This window comes from Phalacrocorax aristotelis, chromosome 7 (genome assembly GCF_949628215.1).
Source record: "Phalacrocorax aristotelis chromosome 7, bGulAri2.1, whole genome shotgun sequence".
NCBI classification, from domain to species: Eukaryota; Metazoa; Chordata; class Aves; order Suliformes; family Phalacrocoracidae; genus Phalacrocorax; species Phalacrocorax aristotelis.
The window spans coordinates 25,152,051-25,178,857 of NC_134282.1; the positions used below are offsets into that span (position 1 = coordinate 25,152,051).

General features: G+C 40.2%; 1 protein-coding gene across 3 annotated transcripts in view; it reads left to right on the plus strand.

Annotated features, from left to right (window-relative positions):
- Window positions 1-26,807, plus strand: part of LOC142059951 (glypican-5-like) — a 390,210-nt gene that overhangs the window by 216,484 nt on the left and 146,919 nt on the right. For all 3 annotated transcript variants that reach the window (XM_075099332.1, XM_075099330.1, XM_075099331.1), the window contains one exon: window positions 15,648-15,768. In XM_075099332.1, the coding sequence (XP_074955433.1) occupies window positions 15,648-15,768 (121 nt within the window). The remainder of the gene's footprint in view (window positions 1-15,647; window positions 15,769-26,807) is intronic.

The window sequence follows — 26,807 nt, forward strand, 5'->3', positions numbered from 1 at the left end:
ACACTTAATTTCAAGCGCGTAAAACAATAGAACTTGGTTCACAGCTTTTCTACCTGGTTTCTTTGGTAAAAGATTTTCCGTGCACTGGTAGGAAATGACAGTCAATGCTTCATCCTTCTCTTGCTCCTCTTGCTTTCTTCCAGCACAACTTTCAAAGCTGGCGTATTTGTGCGTAAAGTAATTTCTCTCTCCTCTGCAAATCACTGCAGAACAGGTTCAGACATAATTGCTTGTTCAGATTTTTAGACAGTCTTTAACTGGGGAAAACCTTTCAATTAATGATGACAAACTTGTAAGACTCTTCAGCTGCTGTCTAAACAGAGTTTTTGTGTTCACTGTCACATCAAGCCCTTGTGCAGGATAATGTTCTCAGACAAGATTTTTTCTAGCCATATATTCCTCAGATCAGAATATTGTAGTGGTTCTTACGGTAAGTTTTCCAGCTTCCTTAAATTGTCTGTGTGTGATCCAGAGCTTCTTGAGATCTGTGAAAAGCTTGGAGGGGTTTAAGTCTGACCCTTTTACATTAGCCTTCTCATTAACTAAGAGCATAGTAGAGGGTGGGAGAGGGGAGTGAGAGGACATGGTGCCTCCACCTTTAAGCTGGAGGCTTTGCATTGTAGGGGTGACTGATCCGGACCTGCTATCTGCTGATGCACAGCCGCACTACACAAACACACCTGGCTGCAGCCTGTGGGCTGTGCTCAGCAAGAAGCAGCAGCCTCTCGGGCCAGCCTGCCCAGCAGTATCCACTCCGCAGCTGCTGTGGGGCGATGCACGTAGTTGTGTGGCTCTGGGCCCTGAAACAGAAGTGAGGAATGCCAGCCGCCTGCTCGCTGCTGAGACATGTGGACCCTATGCCCTGCACTTGCTGGCTGCCTTTTGGTTCCTGATGCTGTGCTTGACCTAGAAAGCTGCAACAGTCCTGAGAAAGAGCTCAAGGAAAGATACATATCCCTCTGCCAGTCTTGGGTGGCTGCAAATGTGACCAGGAGTCGTAAGAGTGGTTTTGACTTGTTATAGGAAAGAAAGGACCGGGTCTGTGCTTGCTCAGGGAGTGGTGTGGGACTCTGTCCCTTCTTTGTTCTGGATCCAGAGTGGCACACATGGCAGGAGGTATGGACAGACTGCAAAAGCCCCTGGGTTCCTGTGAGTTCCTTTACCTTCACGGTATTCATTGTGAAGAGTCATAATATAAGTCTGTCTGCCAGCTGATCAGAAGAGGAAGTGTCAGAGATGACTGTCCCTGCTGTCACGTGCTGCTGCTCCATCTCCCTCTTTAGGAGCTAGGGGCTGGGCTAGTGCCACCTTGCCCAAGAGCTGGGAGGTAGTGCTCAAAGGAGCACTGGTGCTCCATCACCTCCTTATGCTCAGCGCTGTCCCTTTAAGCCTACACCATAATAAAGAAACTGTGTGCCCTGAAAGGGAGAGAAATTATCTTTTTCTCTGCTGAAAGGTGCCAACCCCACCGACAGTCAGCCTGCCAGAGACTTCCCAAGCAAGAACGCGCTCTCTGACATTGCTTGCAACTGTCCACAAGGATGTGTTTCCGTGGGCTACTGAATAACCAGCGAGCACTGAAAACACTCAGATGTTGAAGAATTTGAGCCCATGACCTCAGAATGAACAGTTGTGCATTACCAGTGTCCTTGTGCTGCCCTTGCCACCTTATTCAAAAGAGAAATTAAGTATCCAACAGTGTTAGCTGTATAGACTTGCAAAGTTTTTTTACATACTGAAAACCAACTTTAATATTTGCTTATGGACTGTTTTTCGTGACAAATGCCTGGCCCATTTGCCATCAGAGTCACAGTAGTACCAGCTCAACCCGCCCCTTTGTAAAGTTCTTCAGGATACCTCAAAGATGAATGAGGCTATAGACAACTGAAGCCTATTCAGGTCCTATTGTAAATGTTGAAATGTCACATGCTTTTTTTTTTTATGCATCGTTACATCATATATTCTTCCATCTATTATTTGGTTTTTCCTTCGTCCTTGCCATTAATCATCATAATATTTTTAGCACATAGATAACAAGTGGTGCTTTGTAGCTGATAGCTGTGCCACAACAAACTGCCTGCTATTCTCTCATTCCTTTTGTCTTGTGCTCAAAATTACTTTGGTTCTCTGTGTTCTCTAGTATCGTACATTTTAAAAGGAAAAAAAAAAGACTTCCTGTTGGGGTTTTTTTTTTGCTGATTGTAACAGGAAAATAGAGTCAGTCGTCTTGATGTTTTTTTCCTGGTACTTGTAGGCCTTTCCTTATGGCTCAGCACAGGCAGATACATACTTCCTGTGCTGAGGGGTGTCAGCTCCAGCATGTTGGGTGTGCAGAAGCTCTCTGCATCTCCAGAAAGACCTGAAAAAATACACAGGTCAGGGCAGCTTTTGAGCCTGAGGAAAGAGCTCTCTGCTTGGCCCATGGCAACCACTTGAAACTGTCAGCTCCTTTTTTAACTGAGTGTGGTCACACTCAAGCTCTGAAGTACTTTGTATTCCACCTTACATCCATAGAAAACATAACATGCTGCTTGATAGGTCATGACCTCTTTGCCCTACTACGAGAAGTGCTTAGGCTGGCAGTGAAGTGCTCATGCATGTTCTCTGGGGAGTATTCTTTAAAAGGCAGTTTGCTGCGCACTCCAGTGGGCAAGTGTCATCTTGCCTTAGCTGTGCCAGCCTCACTCGTGGGTATGTCCTGACCATGTTCAAGTGTCTCCTCGGCCTTGTGCTGGGAGTGCAATAATGGAGGGTGCACCTTGCTCCTTCCAAGGTGCCAAGAGGGCCAAGAAGAAAGTCCAAGTGAGCCTTTCTACCTGGAGGCAAGTATTCCAGCAATGTAATTGATGACAGACCGATTGGATCAGTGTGCCCTTATTCAGGAGGGTGGAAGAGACACCTATTTATTCCTGTTGTTATAAACTAGAGAGGATCAAGAAGGATGCAGTGGGTGGGTGATAGAGGCAGATCAGCATTTGATTCCTTGGTCATTATCATTTTCCAAGTATGAGCCTAAACTGTTCAGGCCCAGATGATCAATGGGAATTGGATGGGACAGGGTCCTTTTAGTATCTCTGCTTAAGGCACCATAACTCCATCCCCTAAGCATAAACTGAGAACAGTAGCATGTTATTACATGAAAAAAAGAGTCAGGTCAACTTGGGCTTTATGTAGATGAGGGCTGTGTGAGAGTCCCTGCAGTCACTGCCACATCAGTTACTTGTGTACGTTTCAGTTCCTTTCTCTGTGGCATCTAGCATAATGCCATGTTAGGCTTATTTCTTTCGATGTTATGTTACTCAGTCGGTTTATTTTTCTGATTTCAGGTGCCTACACCTTCTAGCTAAAAAGTGAGAAATGCATGTTCATGAGCGTGCTATATGTATATGTGTGATGGGGAGGTCATTTGAGTTTACCTGTTTTTAGTCAGTCTCATGATCCACTTTGTGTTCGTGTACTTCGGGTTTTTATAGTGAATATTTTTACTGTATTTAACACAAAGGTGTTAGAGCTTTTGTGGGGGTGTAAGGGAAGGGAATCTGTGCAACAGAAATAAAAATTCTGGAGGAAACATGCCACTAACTTGCAAGTATGCCAGAAGTGGTTACTTTTCCCACTTACTATCATCCACCTTAGAAGTGACTATCAAAAGTACGATCATGCTTCATATAATTGAACTGGGTTTCTTCAGGACAGAAGCCTCTGTGACACTTGGATTTTCAAGAGGAGAGCATTTACAGCAGGGCAAAAAGGTTTCCCTGTCCTTATTTTTCTTCTTAGGTTTTCTTCTGCACAATATTTTGGGGCATATGTATTTGTGCTTAAATGTTTTTTCCCCTAACAATTTGGTCTTCAAAGTAAATAATCCTGCAGTGAACTTCTGTTGAATTTGTGTTGCTGCTTGTGTCTGTGGAAACAAAGTAAAAAATCATGAACTCAGGATTGCGACCTTACTGTAAAATCAAGCTAAATTGTGGAAGGGAACAGTTTTAACCAGACATAAATCTTCAACAGTATTAGCAGAAGAATTGAACAGTATAGGTCAAGTAAATTGATTTTTATATAAATATTCTCTTTTTCAAATTTGTGACGACAGGAAAATCTTTCTACATTTGACCTCTCTTCTAGTGCAGTTATTTTATGAGAAGTACGAGACACTCAAGCAAGGAAAACAATGCTTTGTATTTAACGACAAAAACATGAATTGAGGCCGCCCAATTTCCCTCATTACTCTCGAGCTCTTCAGCCTTGACCTGGGTAAACACTTCTCTGGGACAAGTGATAAGACATTTTAATCTCCATAGCTAGACCATACTTGCTCTCTACTAATACTAGCATTTTCTGCAGTGCTTTCAAGAGTGATAACAGTGATGTTTTTTGCTAGATACTGAAATACTGCATCAAACATTATTAGATATAAGCTAGCAACAAATTAAAACTGCTACCTGCCTAAACTGTTTCCCAACCATGAAGCTGGTGCTGAAAAAGTCTGTATTCAGAACCTATCCCTGTGGTAGTAGTATGGCAGAGGCGTTGGTGTATCTGTGAGGAATTCTAGCAATAAAGGTGCCTACAGCATAATGGTAATTAAGCTAAGCCTGATCCAGTGCCCATAACTAGCAACCAGTGGCAGCAGAATATGCTGAGTACCTTTTGGCTTATTGGTGTTTCACTGTTAGGGGAACAATAACTTGATTTTCCTGATCTATGCCAATTAGGCAGTTGCAAAGGAAGGAGATGGATGAAATATAGAAATCTGCTGGTGGGCTGAACAGGAGGTAGCTCATAGCTTCTGCAATAAAATACTGCTTCCTCTATAAGAATAAAACTTTGGTGCTTTGGAATGATGAGTTTAGCTGTCTTGCTGGTGGAAAAGATTAAGCAAAAGGGAAGGAGTTTAAGAACTCTGAGTCAGGAGATTTGGAAGTCTTAGTGTCTGATCTCTTTCTATAGAGCATTAAGGCTTCCTATTTACTTTTTCCTTAAATAAAATCTAGCATCACCATCTTAGTGATAAAGTTATTAACCTAGAAATAGGAATAGATTGGAACTGTGTACCTGACACTCCTGCAGCCCAGAATGACTCAATAACTCTTCCATCTGTGGCTAAAGGACCAAAAACCTGCTATAAGATATTAAGGCCTGAGCAGAAGTGGAGGCACTGGAGCAGATAAGAATTGCCTTGAATAACTCTGCACAAATATATTGGAAAAACTGTATAAGGGAACATAATAAAATGTGTGTGCATTAGTGCCTGTTTGGAATACATAACGGTCAGAGACATCCCCAAGAGCCAAAATAGCCAGGGAAAGTGACAGGTGTTCTGAAAGTGGAAATCTCAGCTGCCCTATACTTCAGCCTGGAAGAGAGTCATCCTGCACAACCCAAATGCCTCCTTTGGATGAGATGGGAAGGAATGCTATATCTGATGTGTCCAGTAAATACCAGATAAGTGCATCTTTCCCTTACAGAGCACCAGCTTTGGCACTAGTTGATGGCTTTGTCAACATTGCAGTACATGTAGGCATTGAGGGAGGGGTGAAGGTAGGTAGTGAGTCACCTTAAAGAGTAACCTGAGAAGGTACTTCAAATTGGCATGGGAGAGAAGAATAGGGTTTAGAATGGAGTGAGCAAAGTTGAGTTCACGTTGGCATAATCAGAAGGGTAGATGAAGTGACATGGAGATAAGCATGGGGATCAGAGTTGTAGAAAGCGTTAAAAATGGAGACAAGAAACTTGAAATTGCTGCAGAAGCAGTGCTATTCAACTGTCGTGCTGCACTATTAGGCTCAAAAGTAGTTTTGATTGTGGAATTAATAAATGCTTATGGTACATACCCAGGGCTGTCTCGGTAGGAGCTATAGGCTGCAATGGGAATGCAGGGTGTGCTGAAGCCAAAGGGCTTAAGCCAAGACTGTTTGGGGGCAGAGTTCAGTCCCTGAGTTGAGTTCATACAGAGCTGCAGTTCATGTATTCATTACTGTCAGCTGTTCATTAATCTCCCATGTGTATCTAAGTGTATTTGGAGAAACTGACTTCTGAGGAAAGCTGCAATTTTGACCTCTTGGCTTTAATGTATTTTTGTTATGTTTTGCTTTGCTTTGCTTTTAATGAGCCACAGGCAAGGTCTTCTCCCTGTGACATATGCCTGATACTGTGCAAATTAGGACATACTCAATTTTGCTTCATAAAATTTTCTATGCTGGGATCATAGAATGTCCTATTGTATACCCGTGGTCATCTGTCAAGCCTAATTTTTAAGTATTAGCAACCAGGGTTTCCAGAAAGGGAGTTGAATCCTTGCTGCCTTGCCCTGCCAAAAGTCCTATCAACCAAATATTGTAAGCCCTTGCTTGATATTAATTCTCTCTCCACTGCTGGGAATTTTATTGCTAGTCTGCTTGTATTTTTTCTTCTGAGAGTTCAAGTCCTCTCCTCTCTTGAGACTGTATTTTCTTTTCTGCTGAGTCAGTTATGTTTTCCACTAGTGTCTTCCATCTGGCAAGTTAAAAAGTTAGGCGGTCATTTATTTCATTTGTTTTCCACAGCCCGCAGAACAGGGTGCAACCTGCCAGTCTCCAAGAAGTACAGAATCAGATACTCCATCAGGATTTAGCTCAGCTCTGTTCTGTTTGTACTTGAAGAATGTTCTCCCCTGGTCTAGCTGTTACTGAGAAAAAGGTGTTTCAGATAAGCTTTACTTTTTCCCCTAGGAATGGCCACAGATGTTACTTTGATAAGTATAGACTGTTTGTTTATTGTTCTATTTTCTGTTCTGTTTCTTAAATTCATTTAATGGGGAACGGTCTTTATGCTGCCAGTTCCTAGTTATGTTATCAGCTTTTGGGTTTGTATCATTTTCATTGCTCATTATATTCACTTTGATCGGTATAGAGGTATCATTTGCATGTTCTGTAGAGTTTATTCCACTCTAAACTGAACAGCTTTCCTATCTGATGTTATTCTAGGCAAGTGCTTCTCCTTCCCTCAACATAATAAACACTGTCCAATTAACTTCTACAAATTTCTTTGGTGCTTTCAGTGTGCCTTGAAGGTAGTATTAACTTTTCATATACCTAGGAAAAGAATGTAGGCTATTTCACCTACAGTCCGTAATAACTTTTTTACAACACTTTTCAAGCATTTTACAAGTATTCTTTGAAGCTCAAGTCGGTACATTTTCAGCATGATTCTGGAAAAACTGATGAACGCATCTTTTTTGTTTGCAAGATCTTTTACATGTACACCTCTTTGCTGAGTTGCTTTTCGCTGTGATTTTCAGTGTGTTCGTGGGCTGGCAACACCCAGTCACTTGAAGCCTTCCAGTAACTTGTTTTTGTACCTGCAGACTGTTGTGGTTTAGCTCAGCCCCACGCAGCCGCTCGCTCACTCCCCCACCGGTAGAAGGGGGAGAGAATCAGAAGGGTAACGCTCGTGGGTTGGGATAAGAACAGTTTAATAATTAAAAGAAACAACAACAGAAATACGATGTAAAGGAGAACAACGAGAGGCGCAAAGCCCCGGGGGAGGGGGGAGGGGGAACGAACCGCCGAAACAAACCGCACGCGCCGCCCCCGAGCCGCCACCTTTCCCCCCTTCACATACTGGTCGTGGTGTCACATGGTAGGGAATGAACGTGCCATTGGCCAGTCGGGGTCAGCCGCCCGCGCCGTGGCCCCGCCCCTGCCAGCCCCCCCCCCCCCCGCCACGCGGCAGAGCGCGGGAAGCTGGAAAGGTAGCCGACCCCCACAGTGAGGAAAATTAACCCCTTCTCAGCCAAAACCAGCGCAAGACTTAAAACTGTCTTTATAATCTAGACTGCAGGAGGTCTTTTTTAGTCCTATACAAGTTGAAAGACCACTATAAATGCTATTTTGCTTTGTGATTTCTTTTTATTATCCCATTAGCCCATTAATACACTATATTTGTCTCATCATTTCCCATAAGTACTAATAAACAAGATTATTTGTGGAACTTGCACTGAAGCCCATTAGAATAGTTCCAGCAGGGGCAGTATTCACATTGTGTCAGTTCTGCTTCACAAAATCTTCAGGGCAGCTAAACTCATTATGTGCTAGACTTGAGCTTTCTTGCAGTCTGTTGGCAGTTATTTAATAATTTCAAAGTGAGCTTTTTACATGGGTATTTTCAAACAGATAAATATTTCTGTTGGAGAATGTTCCAGTTGTACCTAGCTGATCTTTTAGAACACATGAAAATATTTTTATTTGTGCATGATGGGTCTGATTTTCATGTGATATATCCAAATTTTACCCTAGTATGACTTCACCGACTTCAGCAGAATTGCTCCTGCTGTACACGGTCATAAATTACATGTTTTTCCATTAAAAAGAAACAAGATGCCCCCCTGGTTTTCAGGTTACCCAAGAAGTTACAAGCTGTGATTTTCAACAATCACACAAAAGGCTGCAGCCCTGCATGCAAGGGCTTGAAAACATCTGGAGCTTTCAAGATTTCCCAAGATGTGCCCTCACACAGTGTCGTTTGCAGGGTGTTACTTGTTACAGGACACCTTTGTCAGCTGCTAGGTGGAATTCAGCTGCTCTTACTGCAGTTCTGCTATGAGTGGAGGCCTGGCTGAAACCTTTTCTATACGGAAGGCATATATCCGTTTAAGTTAACGGAGCTAATTGCAGAATGACCTAACCTATCAGGCCAACTGAATAAATATTACAGTCAGGAAGTCTTCCAAGGTTTAATTCTATTCAAGTTGGATAGGTGAAGAGAAACTGAATTATAAGACAAAACTAAAATCTGCAAACTTTGGCAGTTTTTTCCCTCATGGCTGCTGATTGACAGTAAATTTATCAAGATGTATTTCTTACTTCTATTCTTTTTTTTAAAAAAATAAACTGTTTATTGTTTCAGCTTAGTGAAAGAACATTTAGTTCCTAGAGAACAGTACTGGTCGTGGATTGATCATTCATTTCTTTGTGACCTCTCAGCCAAGATGTTCAATGACTGTAATCTAGGTTTGTTAAGTTCTTACTGAGATGATAAAAAGTATGATACGACACATTTCTCTGAGTAGTGCTATTGTAGGAGGAGTTGCTCAGAGATGAAGCACAATCTGCCTGTTGGTCAGTTTTAATGACAAGGATCTGAAGAGGGGGTGGGGGCAGGACTCCCCAGCTCATCGTGTGGAGCAGCTTAGGGACAGCTGAGTCAAAAGACAATCCTGTGCTGACTGGCTCTTCCTCCTGGAAAATTATGTTTAAGCATCAACAACACTTCAGGAAAATGGCATTTGCTTTGCTTCCTTGAAGTGCGTATTGAGTGACAAGCCACTATGATAACGAGGCAAGGGATATGCAATTGCTGTATATTCTGTTTGTTCTTTCCATTTTGCAAAGAAGTGGGCAGAAGGGTTAATCAGATCAAAGCTGGTAATCTTGATGAATTACTTCAAATTCTGCAACTATACAGGTTTTTTGTTACTGCTTTTACTAGTTGGTGCGCACTTCTGTGTTCTCTGAATTGGGAGAAAATCATTCCTTGCAGAGTCCTGTAGGTCAGAGTGTCACATGCACAACGGGCTGCCTCTAAAAACTACAAGTAAAATGTCCCAAAATTATTAATTTGGAGTCACAACAGACTGGTATAGATCAGCAGTGGATTCACATAATTGAATTTCAGACAAACCATTCCAGCCCAAGGGTCAAATTATGAATAAATATAAGACAAAACACACCATCTGGTGAACCATGCCTAATGTAACTGAATTAATTGCTCAGTGGATCTCAGGGCCAGTTAAATAGCTTACCCGTATTTCTCATTGCTTCTTACTAAACGACACATTCAAAGCTCTTCCTTTCCTTCTCCCCCTCTAACCCTTTAACCTCTGAGTCATTTAGTGGTGGTGGGTGGTGTCTGCTCCAACAGTGTGTTGAGTATATTGCTGAAATAAACAGGCTACTTCAGGATTTTTTTAGCAAATGAGAGCCTGCGGTCAATGACTGACTTTCAAACATATGGGCCTAAAAAGAAGTCATTTTAATTCATTGTAGTTATTATTTGCATAGTGCTATCTACTTCTGGGTGGTTTTACAGGCAACGTATATCTCTAGGATTGTTACCTCTTTACGAAGTTATGCAAAAAGATGAAAAAAGCAGAGCTGATTGTGAAATTATCATTGTAAAGTCTAGCTTTGTCTCAGTGGTTTTATGAATTTGTTGGTTATAAAATTAGTGTCTTTTTAGTTTCTTTAGTCTCTGGCTTTAGCAGGCTGCTGGACAGCTATTGATTTTTAGAAGGCTGAGAAAATATTTTTTTTTTTAGGTGGTCCAATCTCCAGTTTTTTAATATGTTTTTCTGTTGGGTTGCTTTTCTTACAGAATAGTTTATACATTTGTACAGAAAATAGGACAGTCACATTTTTGTAATGCCAAAGAAATGAATGGTTAAATGAGACTTCTAGAACCAGTAGAGTCTCAGTCATAAAGATTTTGAGTTTGCCAGTATGTCTCAGAAAGGTGTTGCTGTTTTAGCGCATGTTGATCATAGTGGAATTATTCAACCAGTACCCAAAAAAAAAAAAAAAAGATCTAAAAACACATGGCAGATTACAAAAAATATTTCTGGTTAAAAATTGTTGCCTTGGTGATGTGTCGTGTGTAACTATATTTTTTTAAAATGTGGATAACAGATCAGAAACATCTCAGCAAACATATCTTCAATTTTGTAGCCAGTGCATTTTATTCTTATTTTATGTTTATGGCAACTCTCAAGGTTGTATGACAAATTATTTCATCAGAAGCAATTTCTGTCCCACAGAGATGCTATGGCATTTCATGGATTCCTCTGAACTGGATGTGAAGCTCAAATTTTCACATTTGCCTTGTGATGTTAGGTGCCTTCTTTCTCCCACAATTAAGTAAGGATTTTGATGCCTCTTCGGAGGTATGTTGGGCCAAATACTCAAGTGGAGAAAAGAGAACTAAAGTTTAGAAAATTGCAATCAGATGAAGTTCAGATTCCAGGCAGCCTGAATTTCCAATATAGGTAATTCTGAAATGCTCAGTGAATGTTACAAAGCATATAAAGTGTGGTGTGGTGTCTTCCTCTGAAATCCCTCTGGTGAGTACATGCACTGGAGCTGACTTCATTCAGGAAAAGGACAGGCCATTATCCACTGGATCAAAGCACTGGGGTGCTTAGTGGCTGCTAGTGGCACAACTCGGGGTAATAGCACCCTGAGGAATATGGAGTAATGGAAGTAGTCTCCCAGCTGGAGCTTGATCAATAATGCTTGGAAAAGCTGCCTACAAGAGCTTTATCAGACATTTGTGTCCTGACTGGTATGGTCTCCTGCAGGGAGGAGGGAAGGAAGTGGTGTGAAAACATCACCCTTTTTTGGGGGCTTTTGTGGCTAAATATCACTGCTAGTTAGATCTATCCCTAGTGCAGCCGCTGCAGTTGTTTGCTTGGAATTTGAAGTTATTTCTACTTTATATGTTGTTTTTAAAGTATTGAACATCTGAAATGGCGTATTTGTCTTTGAGGCTATCCTATACCTTGATTCCTTTTCATATTAGGAGTTAAAAAGAACACATTTCAGAATAACGTCTGGCTTTATTTTAAAATAAACGTTTAGACTCAAATATCTCTGTTAATCTATATAGAAAATGAAAACGTGTACCTTCAGTTGAAATGCAATCCCATGTGTAGACAACATTTCATTTTTTAATTTTTTTTTAAACCTGCAATGAACTGTGTAAACTAATATCTAAAATATTGACACTGTTCTGAAATGGTGTAAAGCTGGGTTTTGTTTTTTTTTTTATATATAATTTGTTTTTGTTTGTTTTTTTTAAAGTATCATAGCTTTGCCCAAACAATCAGTGGAACAACCTTGGCATGAGGCTTGAGGTCTGGATGAAAATTCTGCCTGCACGCGCTGTTCCTTGGGCTCCACTGTAACAGTTACTTTCAGGATTGCTCCAGTGACAATATTTTAATACAACTTTCCTGGCCATTTCTGCTGACATTTCTGGGTTTAGTATGAATAAAGTACTAGACCTGTAACCAGAGTTAACAATTCTGTACTACAATATTTCAGCTAAATTGCATGTTATTAAATAAAGCAAGCCAATTTCTGATCTTACTTAATGTACATTTCCAGTAATTCAGGATCTGATGTCAACAAAAAAAATGTTTTAGATAGTGCAAAGAAGTGAAGTAATCAGATTATCTTTCAGGAAATGTACGGTGTTTATTTCAAGGTATTTTAGTATGATACAGAGCTAGTAGAAGGATTCACAGTTTACAGGGTAGTACCTTGAGTCAGATAATGTCTTTTTCTAGTACAGTCTTTGCTTCTTGGCTGTGATGAATTTGTCCCTTCTTGCTGGCTTTCTCCTTCAGTTCTCTGTCTTTGTCTCCTCAAGAGGTGTAGCCCACCTTCTCTGAACTCACCGGTTTTTATTTCATCTGAGTCTTTTCTGGGCTTAGGTTCGTTACAGAAATGATGTCTCAGTAAGAACACGTAGGACGAGGGGTTGTTACGGGGAAACCCAACAGTTGTTTTTGTCGTGCTCTGCAAGTAAGTCTTTTGCCTCTCTTTACATCACCTTTTTACACCATTCATTTGGCAGATCACATCTATTTCTCGACTTCCAAAAGTCTGTAGTTGGTTTTCTGGGCATTGGCAGTCAGGCAGGTCACATTCCAGACCATAGCTGGGCCAACTCTTACATGCTGGAGCCTCGCATTAGCAGTTAGATGTAGTTGTTAGCGACTGCCATACTGAAGCCATGCTAGACCAAGGAGATAAGGAAACGATGCAGGATTCACAAAACTCATGCATGCTTTCTCTGACATCTGAAATTCAGGTTATTTCACATTATGAATCTAATTACAAGAAGCCTGGGCAACAGAAATATCTGTATGTAATTTATGCATATCTCTAGAGCTTTAAAGAAGGAGTTCTTAAATGCGTATGGAACTTTAAGGGTATGGGTATCCCCTTTGTCTTGGTGGGCTGTGAACTCATTCATACCAAATGGTCCTATTCTCCTGATAGCAATGTATGTAAAAGAGGTTATGTATTTAGCAACAGCAATATGTGTGAGTTGACTGAGACTGACTTTCCACATATTGAGCCCCTTTGAGGACTCTAGCATTAATGCTGCTGCTGCTGCTGTCACTGAATTGGTCATGTTTATCCAAACTCCATGCAGAGCCGTAGGTTTGTAATACCACTTAGAGGCATTTAATGGAGCCTGGTGATTCACAGGGAAAAAAACCAATACCATTTGCCAAAAAAAACCCAACCAACCCAACCAACCCAGAGGGGAAGCAATTTTGCGTTCTTTGTCCTAGATTGTAATGACGTAAGTCTCTAGAGAAATTCCAGGAGCTCTAACCAGGGGTTGAATGGAGAGCAGTCAACAGCAATGAAAAGGAAAACCCTTGCTTTTTGCTGCTGTTGATGAGTTTCTGATCAGACACAGCGAAGCACACAGAGAATCACTGAACAGACTGGTGGAGCTAGGCGATCTCAAAAAGCTGTGTCAAGTGTCCCTGTACATCTACAGTGGATAACCATGTGTTTTCACGTGGTGAGCAATGATGAGCATTCAGCAAATAGAACAATTTGTGAATAAAGGTAAAGCTAATGACAGGTAAGGTGCAGCAGTGTTCCAGTATTGTCCAAATGAATTGATATGGATTGATATGATATATACCAGTCTTGACTTCAAAATAATACTTTAGCTGGGTTCTTCCTGGGGACGTTGGTCCAGCTGCCTGAGTCTGCTTGTAAGATCAGAACCTGACCATCATTTTGCACACACCATTGCATCATGAAAGTTTATACTTCCAGATTAGTTTATACTTTTATGAGTTACACATCAAGAAAAATTAGAACATTACCTTTAAAAGGCACAGTCAACAAAAAATACAAACTCACTGAAGAAGATTTTCCTTAATGATTGCCTTCTAAATACTATCTGGCTATTCGTGTAAAATACAGTTTTTCTCAATTCTTTGTTTAAACCATTTGTTTTTCTTTTTCTCCTGAGAACTGAAATTTATTGGTTTTACCGACAAGGTAGACCATTCTCAGTTCTTTCTGTTTTTAAGCCACACATTTTACAGCTGCATAATACAGGATGCTTCGTCAACACTTTGCATAAAATTTGTTGTTCATCCTAAATGAAATTAAGATAGGACTGATATATTTGGAGAGTGAGGTCACACACACACACACACACACACCCCCATTCTATTGTCTTTCTACAATAGAATTTGGACACTTTTTTCTACTTTGAAGTTTTGAAGTGCTGTCCTCAGCTTCGGCACAAATTGGTTTACAGTGAAGAACTTACTGATAGGAGAGCATCTGGGATATCAAAGTATGTAGGTATGATCAAGGGGAAAGATGTAGGAGGATGTTTCTCCTGACATTTAGGTCCAAAGGAGCACAGCTGATTACTACCCAACTTACAAAGATGCCAGTATGGTGTCTTAATGAGATCCTCACAGGCATGTGTGTGCGTCTTTGGTTTGGGAACAGTTTCTTGTCCAGTTCATAACTGGTCATGCAAATATCTGTGATTCACCTTGTGACAAATGAGTGCCAAACTAATGACAATGGTTACATACAACTCTCAAAAGTGTGACTCACCCAAAAAGGTTGCGCTCTGTCTCTCTGGGACATGCACTGTATTGTGGGTGGGTTGAACTTAAACCACTCATGAACAGATCAAATCTGGAGCATTGGCTTCCAGGAAGCAGTGGATTCAGCACACGTGTGCTGATGACTTCATCTCTTCAACTGTGGTAAAGACATGTTCAGAAGTAGAGACCAAACATACACAATCCTGGAGTTTTCCCCATGAGAGTACATGGGTGGAGCCCCAAGATGATTAGGAATTGAGAATACGCTGTAGCGTATTCCAGAAGAGACTGGCAAAACTGTTTAGTCAACAGTTGGTAAGAGAAGATGGCTGATAAGAGGTCATTGCAGTGTGAGAACAGCTGCTATTCCTCAAATAAAGCAAGACTTGGTTAGAGACAATTCCTGTATGCGGACCTTGGCTAGGGAGTTTTAATGGCGATGAGGCATGGTGAGGAACGCTGGTACCACAGCAGGTGCTGCTTTACAGTGTCTCTAGGCAGTTCGGTGATAAACTGCTAGTCTAGAAAGAGAAGTCCAATCTCACAGTTTGATTAAGAATCTTTTCACAATCAGAGTGACGTTTCATTGGATTTTACTTCAGTCTCATGATGGTTAGTTTCTGTCTTAAATTCCCTGGGTTTCTGTAATTATGAAAGAATGATTTTTTGGGAAGCTATCAGTTTTGACTGCTGCATGGAAGAACTTCCAAATGTCAGTTATAAAGGTTCAAATATTAAAATATGAATGAAAGGAACCTCTATGTGGTTTATGAAATTGTTGTTTGTTCATGACTTGAATAGTTTGAAGTGATGAATGATATGGCAAGAAACTGTGATTTTTATTCCAGTTTGGTATATTTAAAAACATAAATATTTGTTACAAATTTCTATTCCCGTTTACAAAATATTTGCTTTTTTAAAGTTCCCTTTAATATGATGTTTTGATTCCAATGGATATGGTCCCAATCACTGATGTTTTCTCTTTTTTTGTTCTCTTTTTTTTCAGTTACACCAGCAGAGTTGTTTCCAATGGACTGAAGGCACAAATTAATAATCCAGAACTGAAAGTCAGAGGGTTGGACCCACTCATCAGTAATTTAATTGATAAACTTCAGCACTTTAATCAAGTAAGTAATTTGTGGAGGTAAAAGCATTTTGTTACTGGTTTTGATAGCAGAGCTGAAGCTAAAATTACTAGGTTGTACTGCTTCTCATGTTGCATTTCCCAGGATCATAGGCCTGAAATAGTCATGGAGTGGGCCTGGTGCTAAAGACAACAGCAGATTCTGTCGTATCAGCTGATTTATGAACTCTAATGAGGTAGAATTATTTCCCTGGAAGTTGCTCTAATTCCCAGCTGTTGTTCCATAGCTGTTGATCAACTGTCCTACAGTCCACAGTCCCAGGAACATGGAGGAACTCCTGAGCCCCACATGAAGCTTGTGACTAGAGTCATGCTGGGTGAGCGCCTTTAGGAGTCCTGTGATATTCTTGTGTTGTAGGAATATCTCCTTGTTTGTGCAGATTCCTGTGTTTTAGTGGTGTAGATATAACTGATCAAAAGACAAAATGGGTCTGTAAGGGTGGGATAACTGAAATGTACGGAATGCTGAAGTCAGGACAGGAGGTGCTCCAGGATGAATTAACCTTGCACCTTTGAAAACATTTCCTTGACAGGCCTTGTTCTCAAGCCCCTCCGCCCAAAAGAAAAGATAACCTACCAATGAGTTTGTCAGAGGCATGATTGATTAACCTGTGTCTGCCTCTATCATCTATTTGGGTTCCCTCAGATGCACTTGCAGTCCTGGTGAATCTGCTGTCTTTCAAAGCTGAATGCATGATTCTCTGATATTACTGCTTCAGCACACCTCTTTTTTGAGCTCTTAAAGTAGTGCCAGTCCAAATGAGCTGGAGCTAACAGATTTAACAGAGATTGATTTTCATTTAAAGTAGGCATGTTTTCTTGTCAGCTTGGAAGAATGCTTGCAACAGTGTGTTCGGAGTCAGATGTGTTTGCACATTAGTCTGCTCATAGTCCTTCACCATTAAAGAATGATGGAGCATGGGGATGTAAATAGTAGAAAACCACTGTAAGATTAAAGTCCACTTTTGCAGGTGGGGTGTGCTGGAAGAAAAATAATCTGCACAGGTAAAACGGGAGGAGGAATTGCTTAGTGAGGATGTGAGAGGTTATTAAGACTGTGGCAGTGACCAGGAGTCATGGTTTAATCTCTTACTTGCTCCTGCAAAAGTACAACCCTCCTTTACCTTTCATTAACCACTGGTGGTAAATCCATAATCTAACCAGTAGTTAGTGTTTTTGTTAAATCTTGCCTGGCTCTACTGTTCTGTAGGCTGCAGTTTAGGGGTTCTTTGGATCACACTGTTTGATTTAACTTGCCATGGAGGGATTACAACAACCAGTCTGATGCAATACTTAATATTAGAGGGGAATAGACATTATGTGGTCAGATTGATGAAAATGACAATTCATTATTTATCTGTCTTTGCATGTTATAAAGAATAGTGGTGATTTACTTTATAAATATTAGGTATATCCATCTGTGTTATAGTCTTTTATAAACACTGACAATGGGAAATAGTTAGAAATAGATTAAAAGTAGCTGTGTATTGGAAATTCTGTTTCTTTGCTGCAGGAAAATAAAAATCTGAATGGTCTCATAATGAGTTGCATACCAATACTCTTAAGTTATGTACGTTTACAAAACAGCTTCAAAGAACACTTTTTAGTCAGAAGAATAAAATGCAGTTCCTAGCTCTTTCTGTAAATTGGAAATGTTGCTTTCTGTTACTTCTAATTCTGTTTTAGGAGAATATCATCCTTAAGTAAATGTAACTCCCATCAGATTGAGGTGCTTAGCAGTAATGGATTGCAGGGTGAAAGATTAAACAGAATACTGATTATTGCCCTAAGATGGTTTGTTCTTAAGTACTTGGAATAATATAAATTCCTTTGATCATAATTTTAGTAAGATTTCTTCAGAGATCAAAGCATCAAAGAAATTGCTAAATATCTGAGGCTTTCACATACAACATCAAACATGGGTAGCTGTTTTCTGCTTCTTGAATTTTCATTTCAGTTGTGACATTAATATACAAATAAAAACTGACACTGAAAAGCCGTTTAAATCAGGAGTTTAAAATGTCATCAATAGTGTGTGTAGATTGTCTAGAGGAAGTTATACAGAATTCCATTACTCATTTTACATGCAAATTGATCTTTTTCATTGGATTATCCTTTTTTTTTTTGTAGGCAATACGTAAGGTGGAATTTAAACAGTGATCAAATAAGGTGTTATCTTTGTATCTTCTTAAGTGTTTGACATTTGCAAACCCATTTTAAGCACTAGTTGATATTACATATATAGAAGCAATCCTAGAGAGGTGGGAAGCCTGGAGAGCAGAGAACAAAGCAATGCACAGAATGTGCATTGTAGGTGATTTGTTCCGTCTAGGCCCCAAAAATCTTATACAATTTAAGTAATATTGCTAAACTATCCAGAAGAAAGCATATTCTTGGATAAGAGAAAGATGTGCTGAGTTTTTTAAATGAAATAACATTTCTGTCTTAACAAAACAAGCTCCAGCCATGCTGCATCTATCCTCCAGAGAGCCTGGACCTGTTGGTTTTCTCTCTCATTCTGTTTTGCAAAGGTGCATGTTTTTGAAAATCAGAATAATCTGCTGTTAGATCAGTTTGCTGATGTTGTAGAGTACTGTCAACTACAGCTACGTTCAAATCAACAAGATTCATTTTTCTAAAAGAGGTACCTTAGCTGAGCAATTCTTAATGATTTCTAGAGCAAATCTAATTGCTGCTGGCTTCAGTAGATCCTCTTCCACCTCCTGTCTTCCACTGCTGGACCCCAGCTCTTCCTCATCACTCTGCAACAACTCCTGCAGCCACCTTCCCCCATGCTGGCAGTCCCAGGCTGTGGATGCAGCAGCACGGTGCAGCAGGGTCAGCTGGGCCTGAGACAACATGCGCCTCTGGCAATTGGGGTGGCAATGCAGCACAAGGCTGTGAGCAAGACCAGCTTGTCACTGGCCATGCAGAAGTAGCAAACCATTCATTTAAATCAAAATCTGACAGTCTTTGCTGAGCAGCAGCCATTTCTTTGCTCCTTATTATGGTTTATCCATAGGTGTAAAGAGATTAATAACTTCATTGATCCTAAATCCCATGGACATGAACTCTTGACAATGTGTTATTGTTCTAGTTGGTGCATCCCAGCCCCAGCATGTTACAAATAATCTGTATGCAAGTTGTCTTCCATTTCTGCCTGTCATTTAGGTTGAAATGCCAGTTCGTTGAGATTATAGCAGTTCCTCATGTTTTTTCATCTGGGAATGAAATCCTCACCACATAATTGTTGTTTTTAAAGAATGATTATACAAATAGCAGGCTGCTTCATAACCACTTTGCAAAGCCAAAAGCAAATGGAAATTTAGAGAATGTTATTCAACAATTACTATTATTTGCATCCCTGGCAGATAAGGTGTTTGAAGGGTTTATTGTAGCTGCTGATTCACATATCAATAGAATTACTGAGTTACAATTTACAGTAACTTTTAGTAATGCGAAGCAGATCAAGTGGAGTCCCAGGTTGATTTTCAAGAACTAGCAGTTAGAAATAACATCTTTTCCTCCTCTTTTGTTGTGAATAGAGCAGATGTGAACTGCAACTGATAATAAACATAAAATCCCCCATTGTGCCTTTTTTGACTGCTACTTTTTGCCACGTAATCACACTTAAATATGTTTTAATGTTTTTCTTCAGCATAACATTTTTCACAGTTTAAAAACAAGTGGTTCTGAGGCCAAGGTTAAAAATCCTAAAGGTTCAATTGCACTGCAAAGCAACAAGAATGTTAGGGAAAAGTGAAAAAGCTTTGACTATAACTTTATTAGCAGGGTTACATAGGCATTCTCAAATAATAAGTATTATACAATTTTAACTTATTGGTCTTTTGTCAGTCTAAATCTGATCTTGACAGATTTTGAGAATCAGTGTGTTTTGCTGCTGTCCGTCAGAGATGAATGCTTAGGGCATGGCAGTAATTCAAGAAGACAGTGCAATATCCTAGCGCTTAAAATGAGAGTAATGCCGAAGCATATCTTGCTGGATCCGGACCCACCTGTTCTTTTTTATTCCCCCACCAAAGTCTCATGGATCTGCCAGCTGAACTAAGAAATGCATGTAACTTGAATTCCCTTCAGATCTGTATACAAAGGATGATGTCATAGCCAAGTTCGAAGCACCAACACTGAGATGCTTCTTATCAATAATATGATCTAGCCATAATTTAATCTCAAATGTGAATTTAATTGGGTTAGACAATAAAGAGTAATACAATAAATCATTTAACTACTACTTAACTTAAAAGTGTATATATTTTTTAGACATCTATAAAATGTATTACATTATAGACTTCTTATATTAGATTTAAGTGGAGACAAGTTGGTTTGATTTTCATCCAAACTTGTAGCTGACTTGGGCTCAGACTGAAAATATTCTGTTCTTCATGTCATCCAATGAAAACAGAGAAAGAGAGGTGTAGTCATCTTGGGATCTAAACAGCCCCAACAGGCTTAGAAGTATTATTGCTTGCCCCCCACAGACCTCCCCAAACCTCCAGAGACATTTGTCACTTACAAAACAGAGCACCTTTCCCAGAGCTGCCTCATGTCTGGATTTCCAAAACAGGTCCTCCTGTTTTCCATTGAAAACATTTGGAGACTTTGGACATCTCTTCAGGATTTCAGGTGCTCTGTATCCCTTTTGGAAGCGTGAAGCAATACATCTGGAAATCCCAGAGATACTAATTCTTTCTTTGGTGGCTAACCAAGCAGACTATCTGTAATTTGAGGCATTGAATTTAATGCAGATGCACGGATTAATAGAAAAAGACACACCTAAGGGACTGGGCCCTGGTTCTAGTTGTGTAGTGTGTACAGCATACTGGCAATCTCTGCACACATAGTACGCTTTCAAGGCTTTCAGGATTCACCACATGCAAGACTATTATACAGGCACTTGAAAGTAATGTAGGACCCACATCAGCAATCAGCTGGTGAAAGCGGTCCATAACACAGCAGAGACTGTTGATTCTTCAGTGCAGGTTTTGAATGGTCTGGGTCATAGAAGTCTTAAAGATTAATTTTGCCTCTGCTTGTCCACAGTTCAGGTACAAGAGAGATTTTCATTGAAGCAAATGCTTCTAAAGTTGTGCTGGTCCTTTTTGAATTCACATCACTGTAAAGGCAATAACAGCCTTCACCTCCTTCATCTCAAATGTAAACATCAGTGATAACTGAATTAATACAATAGCTATTGGCTGATTAATGAATAGCAGCAAGAAATGCATATACATCAGGAAAATAAAGATAGAATTAATGAAACCTGAATAAATTATATTTAAAGTTATTCTTTGCTATGAGGATGGTGAGGCACTGGAACAGGTTACCCAGAGAAGCTGTGGATGCCCCATCCCTGAAAGTGTTCAGGCCAGGTTGGATGGGGCTTTGAGCAAGCTGGTCTAGTGGAAGGTGTCCCTGCCCATGGCAGGGGGTGTGGGGTGGAACCAGGTGATCTTTAAGTCCCCTTCCAACCCAAACCATTCTGTGATTCTGTGAAAGCCTTGTAATGCCAGGAAAGAGCAAATGGACTGTTTACTTTCTCTTTTTTTATTTCCTGCTCTGCAGTATTCAAAATTGTTCACCCGTATCTTCAAATAAACTATCATCTTGGATTACTTCATCAGTTATACAGAGTTTGTTTCTCATTCTATTTTTTTCAAAATGTTTGTTCTTATTAGATTCATGAGATGTTTTTATTCTCCCTTGCTAAGAATCGGACATCCCTATGCTTCCAGTTACAGATACTGAATGCTAAGCTCTGCGATAAGTTATGATCTTTTTCGTAATCCATATTCAATGAAACAACTTGTCCCAGTGCTTGAAACAATCCAGCTTACTCAAAGACTGAGCATAATCTTTCTCTGTGTGGTCTTCGGTATAGTTTTCTGTTTCTTAGGAAATATATATGTACACACACAGATATGTAACGTAGACTATATAAAAATTCTGAAGACATCAGATTTCATCATATCTGTGATTAAAGCAAGAGACTATATATAAATGGTGCCTGCCTGGGAAAATAAACAAAAATCTAGTAGCAATTTAGCACGCTTTTGTTTCTTTAAAGAACCTGGCAGATTTCTGTCATATATAGTTCCTTTCAAGTCACCTTTGGGTCTGAAGCTTTTTGCTTTTGTAACGTATTTTCACATTGACTTGTCAAAGTTCAGAAAATGCATCTGCTGTCTATGGGGGCCTCTTTGCAGAGCAGTGTATCACACGGTAGCACATCAGGATATGGTTGTATATAGAGGCTACATAGTGATGGGGTTGATTCACTAGGAAATGTTTCTTGCAGTTCTCAGGATGCAGTTTCAGGATGTAGTTGCTGATTGGTTTGGAGCATTTATCTGTCAGGGCTTCCACTAGAAGGAGTAAAATTCACAAGAAATATGTTCAAATAGTGAGCTGGGGCATCTGAAGTCTGCTAAAATCCTATTCCAGTCTTAGGCTTCTGCAAATTGCCATTGCTTTGAGACAAGTAATTGGCGCCCCTTTCTCATTTCTGACTTAGGCATCCCAGGTGAGGCTGCTGGAGGAGCATCCACAGGGAGGGGGCAGGCAGGGGAAGGAGCAGGGACAGGCTAGGGCCGTAGAGGACTCAGCTGGGCTCCTACTGGATAATACAGATTTGTGGCCATGAAGGAAGAAAAACTCAATCAGATTCCCTTTGTCTGTGTACCTTGAAGGACAGACAGAACAGCAGATCAGCTGATAATAATTCAGTCATTAGGCTATTCACCTGGAGATGTGGGGTCTCCTCGTTCAAGGCCTGCCAGCCCCGTTCAGTGGGCTGTGTGCAGTGGTTTTCTTCTTTGATACGCCTTTCTGTTTTGAAAAGAAAAGGAGTTTGGAAGCTCTAACCTTCGTTCTTCCGTGGCATTGAAACTCCTGTCAAAACCAGAAGTTTGTCCATGAATCACAACAGGAGAGCTCTTTCTAATCCAGTCCCACTGAAAAAATGTCACTGGAGCATTGTTTTATGGAGACCATATGTTAATGTTGTAATTTATTGCTAATTGAGATATATATCATCCCTGGCTGAAATCAGTGTACTTTTACTGGCCTGAGGTCTGCAGGTTGTTTGTTTGGTTTTGTTAAATATAGTGAGTCAAGATATAATTAAATAATTTTAATTAGAATTGAGAAATGGCTTTTTAGTATTAAAAACAGCATCAAGGTTTCAACAGAAACAGAAATCATGTGAAATACTGGCTCACTAAACCAAAATGTAGCATTTTAAAATAAGACAAATCTGAATCTCCATGTAAATCCAGCATATCTTATTATATGCTAGCAAATATATAATGCTAAAATGCCGGTTTATTATTCATGTGTTGTGTCTCAGAGTATGCTGTGCTATTTGTCTTGCAAGCATTTTCAGAAATTATTTGCCCAGATGGGCCATTGTATGTGTTTTGTTTTGCTCATTGTGGGAAATTAGTCTTAATAAATCAAAATCACATATTGAGTCACAGTAGCAACTTGAGCCAAGTGGGGGAGAGGGAGGGGAAAGCTACTGTTTCAGTGTATAACTGAGCCAAAACATTTCACATATAGAAAAACATAGTTTGAAAAGAGTCTTATTTAAAAAAAAAAACAACAACCCACAAAAAAAACCCTAGTCCGTCCTTTGGCTTGAGTGCCCAGTTCTAGCTGCAGCTGATTAGGAAAACCTGAGCCAATACTTGTTTTCACAGATGAGATGAGAAGTGTTTTGGATTCTCTGGTGTAATGCCTGCAAGAGAGGAGAGGGTCAAGTCTTGGAGGGATCTGCTTTGGCCTGACCAGTGAAAGGTGGTACGGGAGCACGAGGCCGGCACAGGAGTACAAGGGCTGGTGTTGGCACCCAAGGCCAGGCAAGAAAGCAAGGCAGGGGCAGGAGCATGAGGCATCTAGGAACAGCTGGTCAGCCCTGGTTTTGGGGATTGCTGCCCAACGAGTGGAGGCAGCGAAAGGAAAACTTTTCCAACATTAATGGAAATACTGTGGTTTCTTTCCACCCCAAGAGAAATGCATCACTCTAATAACTGTTGTCTTTGTGGTATAAGGTGTTAACCAAAATGCATACTGTTGTTACTGTTCAAAGACTGTTAACAGTTGTTATTGTTCTTGACCAGAAATGCCCCTTTGTGGGTGTTGGCAGAGGGGAGGAAGCATGGATTTGACTGCTACATTAGCCTTTTTGTTTTGAGGTTAATTGATTTTTTTAAAGATAGAAATTCAGGGTTTATCACTGGAATAATTAAAGTTGTTGTACTGAAATTATAAATTATCTTTTATGTAAATACTTATTATACTTTTTTGTTCTATTATCCCATCATCTTTTTCTGATGACTATAATAATTGTAAGTCATATACATTGCTTCAAGTTATTATCATTAGCAGTATGATTATGGTATTTACTTTTGATCTCATTCCTGAGGTACAATAGCATGCTTATTTTTGGAGGTGGTAAGCTTAGCATAATAGGGAAGAAAAGCAGGGATTTATGGGCTGATCATTGGGGTTTTTTAGGGTAGAGGAAAGGTCTTCAAACAATTGATTGATCTTTGGCCAAAAGCAAGTACAGGGTTATTTTCCTCTTTCTGTTCCACGACTAAAGGGAGGAGACAGGTGGAAAAAGCAGTGTAAGAGAATACAGTGTAAGAGAATACAACTAAAGTACTTAAAGCCCAAATATAGTCTGTAAAGCTCAAGTGGATCTGTAGTTGGTGACAAGTAGATTAATGCTAATAAAGTATACTGACACTTCCCAGTTAAAGCAAACAACTGGTTTCCAGCAATAATTTGGGTTGCATTGTAGGACAAGTTGATGAATCAGACCTGGACTTAAGAAGCCCTAAATCAGGTGTCCCTCTGAGAGGTTCCTCTTACTAGGTGTCTGATATGGCTGCCTGATGCCACTACCAGATGCTTCTGGCACAGTGCAGAAGCATGGGAGCCAAGTCATCAATAACAACTGCAGCCCTCATATTTAGGCTGCTTAACAGGTTCCTCCATGGCAGCTTAATGTGAGATGGTTCATACTTGTCTGCCCAGGCAAGCAGCCTTTTAATATGTCTCCTCACTGTATCTGCAATGTGTAGAGAGGCTAAAACCTCTGAATCAGTTTAGTGCCATTTGTGTTCATGTGATCAGTCACGTACTTCTTGGAGGACAAAATAACGAAGAGCTAATGATAGGTATGAGGTGGGGTTAGGCAAACTTCTTGGTGTCACTGCCTAGTCTATAAAGGATAAAATAGGACCATGAGCAAACATCAGAGGAATACTTGATCTGCACTCCTATCAGTGTTCGTTCCCTTACACTTTGGAATTTAGAAAGCAAGCCTGAGTGTTGGAGAGACTGTGTCAGGAATAGCCTTTCTCTTCTATTTAGGGAGATAGTCACAAGTAATTACTAAAATAGGGAAGACTAAAGGAAACAATCCTATTGTTTGAGGCAGAACTGCAACTATGAAATAGCATTATTTGTCGATTTAAAGAAATTCAGTCTTAAAATAGACCTGTGTCTTGCACTTCTTAGGTGTTGTGCATGATACTTGTAAAGGTTCAAGTATTTTACATCTCGCACCCACCTGATCTCACACACATCCCAGAGCCGTGCTGAGAGTAGTCCACCAAATATAGAAGCGATCCTAGGATATCAGACTCACATTTTCCTAATCTCATCATAAGCTCTTCTGCCAGGTTGAAATCAAAAAAGCAAGATGTATGTAGGGGCATCAACCTAATCAGTAAAATCACACAAATGCCAGTTTGGCATGATCATTGTTGCTCCCCCTCTTTTATCAAAAGCATGATGCAGTTCTTGAAAGGCCACAGACCTCCTTGACGTTGCTTTCAGTGTGCTCCCCAAAACATCGAGCATGGTGAAGATGATGGCTGGCAGGGTTGTACCAGCACAGCACAGAAGGCACCTACCTGCTATCTGCCCCACAAGCAGGCTGAGGAGGCTTCTTCCATCCTGACACTGAGACATCTCTCCCATCTTCCAGCTTTCAAATATAGCTATTCCCACTTCTCCAGGGAAACACTTCTCCATTAATAGCATTAATTCTGTGTGGCTGACATCCTGTCTTCTCCATTATGAAAGTTGATGCTGTACTCTCATCAGAATTCCCACAATAAACTTCCCATCAGATAGAAAAGGCTGAGTCTTACCTGCCTGTTTTCTAATACTGACTGCAAGAGAACCGCCTGGTAGGGAGATAAATCACCTTTATTTGTAACTGTTTCTTAATTTTTGTCTTTTTTTTGTCAAGACTTGGAGATTTGCAAAGACCATAAGTTCCGCTAATGCCAAAAAGTTTAGTGGGAATTTTATAAACCCAATTGCACTGTTACTTTGATAAGCATTGGCTAGTTTTAACTATTTTAGTTTTTTTACTGGCCTTTCTCACCCATATTGAAGTGTTTTGTTTCTGAAAATGAGCCTAGTTTAAGTCCATTTTAAAATAATTACGTTGGGTATATTATTTAAAGGCTCTATAAAAGCTCTTCAGCTGACTATATCAGCTGATGTCATTGTACTCCAGACAGCCTATAGAGTTTGCCCCAATTTAATTCAGCTCCGTGCAGGTATTAGGCCAGCATGTAGGCTTAAGAGGAAAACATAGTGAGGAATGGAAAGTAATTTCTTTGGTCATAGGAGATTACAGCATAGTTTCCTATAAACACTGCTTTATCTGGATTATTAGGGATGGTAAAAATGAGAAAGTTATATCAATAACAGGTTAAATGGCCCAGCACTCTGTATGGAACCAAACTCCACACCAAAGCCATAGAAGATGGTCTGTGTGTCAGGGAACCTCATAGGGACTACATCTTTAAGGAAGGTTAAAACTCACTCTCAAATAGAGGTGAGCTGATGTCCTGTCACTTGATCTCTGCATTCTGTCCCAAAGAGGAGCAGAAGTTGCTTATGAAGTACCTGAGAGGAAATAGCCATGGCCCAGGCCTGAGCTTCGTGCGGTGCCTGGGGCAGACAGCTACAGTGCCT